The sequence below is a fragment of the Scophthalmus maximus genome, chromosome 3 (genome assembly GCF_022379125.1).
Source record: "Scophthalmus maximus strain ysfricsl-2021 chromosome 3, ASM2237912v1, whole genome shotgun sequence".
NCBI classification, from domain to species: Eukaryota; Metazoa; Chordata; class Actinopteri; order Pleuronectiformes; family Scophthalmidae; genus Scophthalmus; species Scophthalmus maximus.
In genome coordinates this window covers 8771429-8784571 of record NC_061517.1, presented here as the reverse complement: position 1 = coordinate 8784571, position 13143 = coordinate 8771429, and the positions used below count along the sequence as shown (strand labels likewise).

Below are 13143 nucleotides of genomic sequence, written 5' to 3'. Positions count from 1 at the left end.
TCAAGGCAGGGATTCTGCAAGCACTTTAATTTCAAGATGTTATCTGTAAGATTGCCTACAAATATCTGCATCAGCTCACAGCATTGGAGACTGTTAACTGATAAAACCCGAAGCAAACAATTCGTGGAAGTGAGAGCAATGAACCATGACATCACCACTGTCACTTCATTTCAAGTACGATGAGGGTTTTTTTCTGAAAACAAGAGACAGAAAAAGATCTGACATTAGTTCCTGATGAATATATATGATTTTATTGTTTTGTTATCTCTGTGTGTCCTCTGCCAGCCACGTAGGCAATAATTACTGTCTCAGAATCATCCTGAGGCAGTGTGTTTACTCCTGAAGAAGTTTTTAGTACAGAGCCTTTTCTGATGAGAAAATTATACTATAAACAGGATTTAAGCTTTGCAGTTTTCAAAGTAACAGAATGATGGTTCCTCATTTGTTACAACAAGAATAACTCTTTTTGCCACAGAAAAAGAAAATGTCATGTGTCATGGATCACAAGATTCACGGAAACTTGGAAAAGGATGATTTAATTTGGAAAATGTAATTGTGACATTTTATTGGCCACTCGCATTGTGCAGAAGCTAGTGACTGTCACCATGTCAGAAAATGTGTATCCGATTGTTTTCACCATTTTACCGAAGAGTAGACATTGTTATATACAGTCATTTAAACACAATGACAAGTGTTTATGTGGAAGCTCTGGTGCGGCTGCTAAATTCTCCTTGAACAATCATTCAACTTCAGCCTCTACTTTCACATAGTCACATTTGCATACGACAGACTTGGAAGGAAACAATGCAGTCTTTGACGGAGTCAGATGCGGACTGAATCGAAATCCCAGTAAACAAGTTTATTCTTGTTACGTCAGTACAATACAGATATGCAATTCTGCTGTCACTGTATGATGATGATCAGCAGATTCACACACATTTGCTGGTAAATGATTATAAATAAAAACATTATCAGAATGTGTTCAGTGCAACTGGTACAAAATATGATATAGCAGGGGAGCAGTGTTTGCAAGAAATGTGCATCCTTTACCATTTTATAAATCTGATTTGTTTTGATCATGACAATGCAAAGGGAGGAAGAACTGGATAAAAGAAGTGTCAAGAAAACATTGAGCGATAGCAGCAAAAAAAAGTGGAGAAGAAAAACAGGCACTGCTGTTGTTTAACTTCCGGTCAGACTGCTGTGGCAAAGCCTATCCGATTATTGCGACGGTCAAACTCTGTGTAGAAGCGGGCAATGAAGTTGGCCCCCAGAATCCAGATGGGACCTGTAGGGGGCGGCACATCCAAGCCCCTGAATGTGACGGTGCAGACATCCCCTTCTATCTGAGATTGCTGTTGACACGAAGAACAGTTCATTCATTCATTTTTGGTGTGGTTTTTTGATAAGCCACTGTACCAGTGAGATTTTCACAGTGGTGGAAGACGAACGCAGATACGTCACATGAGTAAAAATTGTGATAGCATGATGCAAAATCACAAACACTCCTTGCATTAAAAGTTCAGCTTCAGTATTATAATGAAATAACTTGCTGAGAACATAATCCCCTTTTAGCAGGGTACATCACAGAGCACTGATGATCCTGAAAGGTTTTTTTAAATTACTTTTTTTTATCTCTCAAGTTATCTTGTAAACCAAGATCAAAGAAAATGTTTTTCAGGACCTCAGGGGCTCTTCTGTAGTTTTGCTGTCAGACAAGCTATGAATTTATAATTTTTACAAGAACAGAGTGAGCGGAAATCCCAACATCTGTGGCTTTCTGCCCCATTCTCCATGACCTAATGAGCCACATAACTGAAAACATCTGCGTGGGGTGTGGGGCATTAAGGCCCATATTTTTTAAGTTGTTCATATGCCTTCATCGCAACTATCAAAGTAGCCAGATTCTGTAGCTGCTAGATACATATTAAGTGAAAATAACATATTTCTCTAATGTAGTAGAGTTGAAGTATAAAGTAGAAATAAATGGCAACACTTAATGTAAAGTACCGCAAAATTGTACAGCACTGGAGAACTTTGTTATATTTCACCATTCCATTATTATATTAAAACGACTCAGTATTTGTCGTCCTTACCCATAAGATGTAATCCTCCTGAGTGAGTGAGTACTCCTGACCACCCAGGTAGAAAGTGACACTGGGCAACGTCTTGACAGTGTCACAGTTGACTTTGTACTGATGAACAACATAAAGTAATGGGTGATGATGGGTACAGATTAATTTTTTTACAGCCAAATGTTTATTGTGGGAAACCATGTTGCATGTGTAAAAACTTACTCCACTTTCATCCAGCTGTGCTCCGATGGTTTTCATCAGGACAGACACAGCGGAGGCTGGGCCTGTGATGTAGGAGGAGCCTGTGTCGATTACAGCTGTGCAGCCCTCTGCACAAAACATCATCTCCGTCCCCACAGACACGCTGACAGAATGAGAGAGGAGGTCAAAAAGAAGACATTAAAAAAGCACATTTCTGAATGGGTGCACCCACACACACACACGCACACACTGTATAAGGTATAAAGCCAATATCTTACCCTTTCATGGTAACTTCCCATTTGCCCATCTCTTTCGTGTTCATGTAGTTAAAGTTTCCAGTGTAGTAGTTAGGGTCTGTGCCGCCGAGGACCAGCTCTCCGCCAGGGGAGTGTTTTGGGTCCCTGAAAACATTCAATACTGTAAATCACCCTTTAATCCCAATTTTGCTTTTTTTCATGCTGCTTTCTGTTTTCCCGTGTCCTCTCATTCTTTCGATTCTCCCCAGAGAAAAAGGGAAACATATTTCTTTTTCCAACTGGTTTCCCTTGTACATAAATTAGCATAATAAAGCAATATGAATAAGGAGTGGTATTAGGAAATAGACACAAATTTTTGTCTGTTGTTTCAAACCACCCTATTGCCTCAGCCAGATGCAGATCCAGCTGTTGGGATGATCATGATTTTTTTCTTCTTTTTTCTCTCTCGGCAATGGTCTTTATTGTCTCTTCAGAGCGACCAGTTGGATCAAAAATAACAGTGACCGATGATCAGTCAAGACAATATACCCCCGTATTTATCAAATTCAAGTCTTGACAACAACTAAAGCAAAAGCTTAATTTCCCTACTGCTCACATTTTATTCCAAACAATTGTATAAATTAAAATGATGTTTTCTCATCTGTGGAAGCAATTTAATACAAAAGAGAAACTAGAGGAGCAGAGTTGACCCAGTTCAGCCCACCTGCTGTAGTAGACAGAGAACACCTCTTCCTTGAGGACATGCTGAGACATGATGCGATCAAACACTGGAGTGATGCCATCGATCGCTGAGTTGGGATAACCCATCCCCAGGACTCCATCAAACTTGGCGAAGATGAAGGGCATGGCAGACAGAGAGGTGGCCTCAGCAAACACCTGCACCACAGGAATACCACCAACCTGCAGGAAGAGAACGCGCAGAGGGTCCAAAGTTTAACATGTAAGAGGAAGTTCAAGCATTGTAAAGAGCAAAACTCGTTTACTTTTACAAGTCAATGATTTTAAACTCACCACGACCACATCTTCACTCAGGAATCCCCTGACATTTCCAGATGCGTACTGGATGGAAAACCCCGTTCCATTCTCTACATAAGTCCAGGACTTGGAGGCGTCATACCTGTTGTGAGTAACTAAAAGTTCAAAATTCATTTGAGTCAACTGGGGATTTTTATTGAACATTGTTTCCTATATCATAACACTTAACTTATTAATTTAAACCTTACATTAACCGATTCTTTGACCAATATCGATACGTCCCGCATTTACGGAGAATCGTTACACGTTACTGACTAGAAGACAAATATGAGGCGAAAAATTCACTCTCTTTTTTTTAGCTCTGTTTTTGTTCTCTGACCATTCCTGATAGAAAAATCAGGCTGAGCAGACAGTGTCCACTGGGGTTTGAGAGCTTCTTAGCTGAAAACAGCTGCCTGCTGCGAGAGCGGTGACAGTGAACCAGGACAGTCAAGCAAAGTAAAAACACTATTCTTATAAAACATCAGTTATCGCTATATGTTAATGTAATTTTCCTTTTTTGTGTGTGTGTGCACCATGCATGGACACTTACAACATGCAGTGGAGAAAGGCGAGCAGCTTTGCGAGGGAATCCACAGGTTGGCTGAGCCCGTGTCAAACACCACATTGAACATCTGCGCCGGAGAGCCAATACTGATTTCTCCAAAGTATTGGGTCTATTGGGAATAAGCAAGAAAAATATAATATTATCTGCAACATCTGCGATGAAGAGTCAACACAAATTTTCCCCAGAGTATTGAGTCTTTTGGGATTAACAGGAAAAATGACTGATAGCATTTTTGATTTTCCTAAAAGCAGTGAAGTCTGGTGCTTGTGTATTGTGGCTTTTTTCTTTAAAACCCCTTTTATATTATGCAACAATGCACCAATGCAACTTGAGGCTGTAGAATATGACACAGCGAGTGTGGCTCCTCAGTAAGACTCAAATTAATATTTTTGAAGTGCTAATTCAAAGGCACCCGGATCTTTACTCTTTAAGACGTTTTGATGCTCATCCAAAAGAACTGATGCAGCCTTGGATGAGTGGCTGCTTTAACCTTCAAAAACAAAGTCTGTTTTGGTCTTCAAGACTAGAACCGCGAATCCAGCTGTTTTTGACTAAGTTCAACTTGATTTCATATCATCTGCGGGCCTCGGAATCTTCTCCACGGATTCATTGAAACACATTCAAATATACTGTATGATACAAAAGAGTGCCTCACATCCAAGTAGTTGGTCAGAGGTGTGGGAACAGTGCCATTGTTGTTGTCTGACGGGCTCTTCTGGCTTAGCTCCGTCAACACCTGCTCTGCAGAAACACCCATCTCCCACAGAGTCTCTCTGATAGATGGCATCTTCTTCAGGGTGATTCTGGAGACAGCAGGAGCATTGAAATATATCTCCAGGCAACACAAACAGATTTAATTCAAAGAAGAACTTTGGACGTGATTACTGAAGAAAGGCTACATCTGATATGGATATAGACATATACAGTATGCCTGATCATCCTCCCTGTACAACAATGAGCTTTTAACAGAGTACAGATTGCTTTTCTCTCAGGGCCAAGCGGGAAAAATAAACAGAAACACATGTTCAGCCAATGCTGAAAACATTAGCTCCTATAATGAACCAATAAAACACACTTGTTTTCCAGTCCTTATTTGTTTGGTTGTTTGCCTTTACTACTTTGCTGTAGCGTGTTTTCTCCTTTGTGAATGCAATTAAACAGTAAGTCCCTAATGGTCTAAACAGATTCTGTCTTTCAGCGGAGCAGGCAGGTATTTAAAGGAATGGGTTTCCTACCTTCTCAGCGCGTGGCCCATGGTCACCGTCGATGACAGGGTGACCAAACACATCCAATAATTCGTCAGCAGTGCCATGGTGTCCTCTCCGGTGGCGGGCTACGAATTAGAGATAAAGGCTGTATGCGCAAAGCGGCTTTTTTCCTGACCTTGCGAATATTCCACGTTTATTGGATCTGCATTGGTGAAAGCTGCCACTTTCTCTTGGTGCTGCCTGGTCCCGCAACTCTTTTTATACCGTGTCCTCTTCACCAAGCTCTTACCCATGAGCCACTGACACTGGTTGGGAGCTACCCAGGAGGTGATCACTTGAAAACAACCTCAGCTTCCCACCATCACCCTTCTGCCTTGGTCACACAAGCCCTCCTGTGATAGACAGGTCCCGGTGAGAGGTCTGAACTTTGACCCCTTGAAAACACAAATGACAGAAAGCAGGGTTGCAGAGCTCCTGAGATTGCTGACGTTGGCTGGCTGGACACCTTGTCTACAGGACTGTGAGAATCTTTGGAGGGAATGAAAGATGCTCTCAGCTGTCAGGGCAGATTAGTTGGATGGTATTTACTAAACCGAGTCACAAGTTGTTTAGATCTCATGTACAAACGTACTTAAAGTCAGCATTTCTTCAATGTGGGGATATGTCCCGTTCACTTCTGGTTTTATAAAATGGCTGATAAGGATGAAAAGGTTCAATGATTAAAATGTTTATTTTGCTACAGTTGATAACATTTGTCTTATCTTATCTCCCTTTGCCACAGCCATTAATTTCTTTCGTCAGACAGGGTTTACTACGCTCTTGAGGTTTCTCTGCTCCTGTGCTTGTGCATCACTTAAGTATTCAATTTTCATATAAAAAGGGCGAAAGAGGAAAGAAAAATACACATCTGCAAGTTCAGTTCAAGGTCTTAGAGATATTTGGCAGGAGACGGGGCTCGCAACACAGGAGATTGGCTGTGTGCTGTATTTTCACACTCGACCTCTTGCTGCAATTCTGAAAATCCACAGGGCTTAGCACCCAATCATTCTGTTCTAATTCACACTGCTTATTTACCACAGGGAGTATTACCCCAGTATCTGGCCTGTCAGGATGGGATTGTACTGTACCGACCACCCAGTCGAGCCAGGAAATGTGTGGGGGTCTGTGTCACTCACAACCTCGGGCAGCCTTAGTGGAGGTCAGAGGTCAGCCACTAAGATACTCGCTGTGGATAAAGCTTCAAGAAAAAATGATAGCGTGGTTCTACACAGCTTGTAAAGACAGTGGTGCCTTACAACAACACTGTAGTGCAGCAGGCTGGATTTTTGTGGTCTTTGTATTTTAGAAGCTGTAGCTATAGTTTTCTCTTGTAGGAAACCTTTTTTTCTATGTATTCTCTATCTATAATGTTCTATATTTTTGATAAACATTTCTTTTTATGATGCTTAAATCAATATATTGTGTGAGTGTAAAAAAAAACACAGACGAAAAGGCATCACGTGTGGTGATGAACCTACAGAGAATTAGTGCTTGGATCTACAGCAGCGAGTTACAGCTCATTGACCTTATTGTCCTGGTTCAACCTCACCGCTCTTGCTGTTCTTGGCTCCAGCAGGCTGCTACTGTCAAGAAAAAAGAAAATCCTTCAAACACACTGTGCACTACCTGCCCAGCACCAAACGGCACACAGGCACATTGAATGGTTAGCTGGTGAATATAGTGGAGCAGCTGAAGAATCCAATATTTCCTTGGGAGTTGCCAGAGATAAAAAAAAACAGCGCAAAAAAAAAAAAGAGACTGAAAATGTAACATAATTTCATCTGGTGGTCAGAAAAAAATAACTCCAAATAAATGATAATGTTGCTGTGTGTGCTAAATGTGTAATTATTATCACCTCATAAAGTCTGCTGCTGGCTAGTGATAGTGAAATCAAACAGTAAGCTGCTTGGAGGTTGCTAAACAGCTCTTGGACATTGGTTTTCTGACGGTTCGTCGGTACGAGCCTCCTTTCATATTACATAGTCATTTGATTGATTGATTGATTGTTAATATAAAGATATTGATTAGCGCAGCTTCATGATTATGCATTTTAATGACGAACAACCGTCTTATCTGTCCTTCAATTAGCCCAGCCAGGCTGGTTTTGACCTTTTGGGGACAATCTCACAGACATCTGACCCTTGACCTGCCTGACTAAGTGGATACCCATGAGTCTCTTTCCCACACTGCCCAGAGAGACACATGCGTCACTCCTGACTGGCCTCCCACCTCTCTTGCTATTCCATTCCAATGGCAGGCCTGGGAAATGTAAAACGGTCTCCTGAGAACGATTTATTCAAATGTAATGTTTTCTGTGTCATTCATGTTGCATTGGACGTCACGTTAATACTCAGTCATATTCTGTTAAGTCATCGACTGCACAGACATCCTCTGAAGTTTTTTTGGCATTATGAAACTACCTTACTTAGAAAAAACAAACTCAAACCAGAATAATGTATTTATGAAAGATGAGGCCGTTGAAAAAGGTGCAACAGACCAAACCTCCGATGAGGTTCTGCTGACAGACGCATTTCAGAGGCAGAATTCACGTAAGAGGATCTCGTGAGCCATCTATCATGATAAGAAAGATATGAAGCAGAGCGGTGGGTGTTTGCAGGAAATGAGGGAAGTTGAGGGAAGTTATCACTCAGACACACAAGTCTGACTCCCAAAGCCACAAAAGCTCAAACCCTGGCCCTATAGGAGCCTGAAATCTAAAATGTTTGCATGTGTTTGGCTCACTGCTTGTTTACTTCTGAGCAGTTGCTTCTTACAATTGAATGCACAAAAAGTGGAGAACAATAGTTTAGTCTTTAGTAATTTCATGCGCAGTCATGTTTTTAAAGTCTGAAGCCAATGAACACCTAATTAGAAAGAATGAGAAAGTGATTCCATCTGGGGGTAATATATATGCAAATGTGCGGGCCAGTCTGCACAAGAGGTAAAAGCAGATCAAAACATATTTCACTTCATTACTTAATTATGTTCATCCTCAAGACCATTGTGAGTATTTGCCCTTTTCCTCTTAAGTTAATTTATCATTTAAATAAATAGTGTTTTAATTTCCTCATGGTTTTTACTCTATGGCTGGGTAGTTAACATGCTGTATAGCTTATGGCCAGCAGGGAGCAGCATTGGACTTAAAAACACTTCCTTGTTCAGGAAAAAAATTCAGCCTCACGAATTTTAAAAGGGGTATTATACACATTCCCTGAGTCGTATATTCACAGTTTGAGTGTCTACTGTTAAGTGATGATTACATTCTCATAAAACCCCGTTTCTCCAGTGCCATTCATTACTTCACTCTGTGATAAATTATAACTAAAGGTAGCCTAAACCTGCTTAGTCATGCAGTTTTCCAATAAGCCAAACATGTGGCGGCATTTAATCAAGCAGATATAGGTCATGAGCTTCAGTTAATATCTACATCAAACATCAGAAAGAGGGGGTGGGAATTGATTTCACTGACTTTGACCATGGCACGATAATAGTCGTCTCAAACTGGCTTCATAAACATGACAATGAGTTCACTGTACTTCACCGGCCTCAGATGTGAATCCAGTAGAAAAACCCTTTGAGGTGTGTCAGAATGGAAGATTCACAGTATGAATAATGTGATGTAAACATATCAACATGTACCCGAATCGCCTGTGGGATCCATGCCACAAAGAACTGAGGTTGTTATAAGAGCAAAGGGAGGCCCTATTATAGAAGGGTGTTCCTATAAAGTGCTCAGTGAGTGTATTTATTGCATATATAATATATACAATGAATATATAAGCAGAATGGTCTTGCCCCTAACGGGTTCTGATAGTAATGTGCACATAAATAGAACAAATCAAGGAAAAAGTGTGGCGGTCCTACGTAGATATCAGGTATATTAAGAATAAATACAGAATCAAGGAAAACGATGATATCAAAAATTGTTCGGGTTGGGTGGAAAGGTCAGAGTAAATTTAATAGAAATACATTCCAAACACTGTACGTGCAGTAAAATAAGGTTAACCAGTACATTTGGGTAAAAAACTGTCTCGGCCGTATGTTTAGCCATCAAGTTCCATTACACTCGGCAGCACGGCGAGTATATGTGTGGTCTGGGGCTTATCTGGGAGAGATAACAATGTGAAAGTATCTGGTTTGTGTCCAGTGAAGATGCACTTTGATTCTCAGCGAGTTCTAAGTTTTCAGACAGCCAAGCATCTGGTGCGCACACGGGAAACCATGGCAACTGCACTTGTTTTTCACGCACAGTGTTTGCCACACGGTAATGTGTGCCAATCCATCACCTGGACCCATGAATATTTAACAGCAGCAGTGGGTCAACTTGTTTCTATTAACTAAGCTCTGATTGGTCTGATTAAAGGCCGTGATGGTGGGTCTTCCAGCACCATAGACTGTTATTGACAGATGTGTAGGTTTTAACCTGTGATTGTTAAAGATGAAAACTGAGAAAAAAATTGGTCAGAGTATGCAGGATGGATTGGTTCTTTCTGTTGAAATAAATCAATTTTATACACTAATCAATCTAATTATGTGTTTAGTATGTGACACTAAACAGCAAGGGCAAGAGCTATCAACTCCATTGGATCTTTAAAGAGTCAAAGAGTCCGGTTCTCTCAAAGTTGTTGTGTTACTTACCTCGATCACATGACAGGATATCCTCATCAAAAAGAAAAAAAGAAAAAAGCATCCTCCTCTAATTGCCTTGCTTTGTGACTTCCTTGATGACAAGCATCCATATCCTCACACCCACTAAACATCCTCCGCGTGGTATTCACAATAATTGGTTGATTGATCTCTAAAAGCAAACTATGGAAAGTTCTTATTGTATTAGTTCTATTCCTGTTCTATTGTTGTCGTCTTTAAGACCTTGTTTTTTCTGTGGCTTTAAAAAACCCTTTGGTGCTTTACTGGGTATTTCCAAACAAGTCGTTTTCATTTTGATTTTTTTCCCAAAGCCTCAACCTAACAAAAATGAACTGCTCTGGAAGGTCTGCAGCAACAATAGCACCTCTGTGAGGCTGTTGTGGTAATTACACACCACAAAATACAAAACTACAGCACTTTTTTAACAAATTTGCAAAATGTTATATGAAGCTACAGCCAGGAGATGGTAACCACATTTAGTTAAGTTTCATTAGTACTGATGAGAGTCACCTCCCCTCACTCAGCAGCAGCTAATCTGCGTATTTGCCAAAATGACAATCTTACCCTTTAATGTTGTCGATTATACAATATTGTTTGTTACTAGGGATACAATAATGGCGGAATATCCGTGTCGTGTACGCTCTCATATAAAGATGTAATGAGCTGGCACTCAGCGAAAGCATAACAGAATTATGATGAAGACACTCACGTTAGCTGTGTGAGCAAAGTGGAGAAGAAAATATGAGTTCAGCCCTTCACATCTTTGAGTGCTTTTCATCCTATAAAACACATCCCGATGTTCGGTCTACTTTTAGCTCAAAGACTTTTCAACAAGGTTTGCTCAGTATTATAATTTTGTTATTCCCTTCTTGGCCTTCTGTTGATGCAGTTTGGCTCTTGCGGGTATTTTTGATATTTCCTTTTCCTGGTCAGCCAAGGTGGCTATCACTCCTAAACAATAGACTCGTTGACTGAAAAAAAAAAAAGCATCACATGTTTTGTGCCAAGTAGACTCTTTTTTTCTTTTTTTTGCCAGAAGCAGATATATGAACATACAAATCAAGTGGTTATGGTGATCACAGCAGAAGGTATAAATTAGCATAGGAAAGGATGTGTGTGTGTGTGTGTGTGTGTGTGTGTGTGTGTGTTTGTGTAAGAAAACATTATAAGAAACTTAAGGCCATAAGGATATTATTAGTAAAAACAGTAGACAGGTTAGATACAGGATTTTATTGAAGGCAGAAGTTCAGTTGTTCCCGTATAAGCTGTTGAACACAAACATCAAACATGTGATGTGTGAGGAAAAGTTCACATCAAAGTGAGCTGCTCTGAGCTAATAACAAGAAGAGGTGGGAGAAAATGTATTTAATCCGAGCATGAGGTCTGTTGGTGATGTGAATCCCGTGGCTGCTAATAAAATACAACAGGGGCAAGATTTGCTCTTGTGTGTTTGTGTGGCAGCAGGGGATGTGTTTGTGGTGCAATACCACACAATAAAAAAAACTTTTGTAAAAACTTTATTGCTGGGGCCTTCAGACATGACGTGGTTTGTGTATAATACGCACAATGTACTCGTAAATGTAATGATCCATTCAGGTGCAATTACACACTGTTGGGCATTATAATCTATATTTCATCCTATTATCCACGATACAGAGGAAATAAGCTCTAAACACAACCCTGGCATATGAATACAGCTGATATGGTGAACTTGTTAGCAAACAGATATTTATTTACACCTCCGGCAGATACGGAGCAACATTACCATTCGTTTGTAGCCTTGATCGTCTTGCACCATGTGAGATTGTCTCATGTAGTACATGAGAGACGACGCAGTATTTCTCCATGTCCTGGAGGGTCCCGCAGATAAATTCAGGGAAGCAGCTGTGAGCTGCTCTTCCACAAAGGACGCGTAGTGGAGCTGCAACAAACGCAACCAACCATTTCATCTCCACTAACTTAAGACTGAAAAATGCATTTTGAAATCACTTCTGATACAGCATGAATCTCAGCTGCGTGTTGCTTGATGTGGCCCAAGCACCAACCAGTGTGAAGTAAATCTTATAATAAAAGGAATTGTTTTGTTATCCTTGATGGGCTCAATGTTCAATCTCATGAAAAACTATGTCTGAAATCGGTCGTACGTACGGGTGTAGCTAAATGGCCTGATCATGACCCTTAAACACCCCTCAGCACATTTCACCTAGATGCATGAAAATTGGCAGGCATGCGTATCATGCCCAGATGTACAAAAATAAAAGCAACAGAACATTATTTGTATACATATTGTACCCCAACATCGTACCTGGGAAACACTCTTCTCGCCTTTTTTCTCCAAACACCAGTTTGTCTCTATGAGCAACACCTTCTTACATACAAGTTATCATGTTATCCATTGTAAGTAGAAAACATTTACCTCAAATCAAGCACAATTACCTCAAACAGGTATCATACTTGAACAACCTTCTATCACTGCTGTCCGCACGGGCATAATGGACATTTTCACAAGAAATAACGCACAGAAGAACACGCTGGGAATTAGCACGAATAACCGTCTTTGCTGCTTTGAATTGCCATGGCTTTACCTCCCGGACCAGAGTCAACGCGGCCCCCGTTCACTCCATTGCTGCGATGTTCTCTGTGCCTGAATAATTCAATATTGCTCACTGTCTGCCTCTGTTGTGTGCTGCATGGTTAAAAACCAGTGAAGAGGAAGGCTCAATGCATGGGGACAGGCCTTGTTTTTCTATGCCCGCAGCCAAGCATGCGTCTTATGTAAGGGGGGGGGGGGGCATGAAAACTCCTGTCACTGTGTCATTGTGCGTCTGTCCCATCTCCGCCCTCACTTTCTATGTGTTATAGCCTCACAAATGCTCTAATTTTTAATGAGCAGTTATCTGTTGTGATATGACATTTGCTGTCATTGTGTTGTTGTTGTTGTTGTTGTTGTTGTGAGGCTGTGTTTGAATCAGTCTGTTGCCATATCTGCCTTCAGCTCTTTATCTTCATCTCTTCTGTCCCTCCCCCCACACCCTCCTTGGTCTTCTTTCAACAGGCAGACATTTTGACGGGACCATCACGATTACCGTCTTAGACTTTCAGAAGGAGTAGTTGTGTTTCTTTTCACCGTCGTG

The 13143-nt window shown here is 40.8% G+C and overlaps 1 protein-coding gene across 1 annotated transcript; it reads right to left on the bottom strand.

The window, feature by feature from the left end:
• Positions 1-844: 844 nt before the first annotated feature.
• ren (renin) lies at positions 845-5650 on the bottom strand. Its single transcript, XM_035646159.2, has 9 exons — positions 5351-5650; positions 4771-4918; positions 4101-4224; positions 3545-3663; positions 3237-3433; positions 2555-2677; positions 2298-2439; positions 2097-2195; positions 845-1355 (listed from the first exon to the last, which is right to left on the bottom strand). Exons 1-9 carry the CDS (start codon positions 5425-5427, stop codon positions 1194-1196), a joined length of 1191 nt encoding a protein of 396 aa, XP_035502052.1. The 5' UTR covers positions 5428-5650; the 3' UTR covers positions 845-1193.
• Between the last annotated feature and the right edge of the window lie 7493 nt (positions 5651-13143).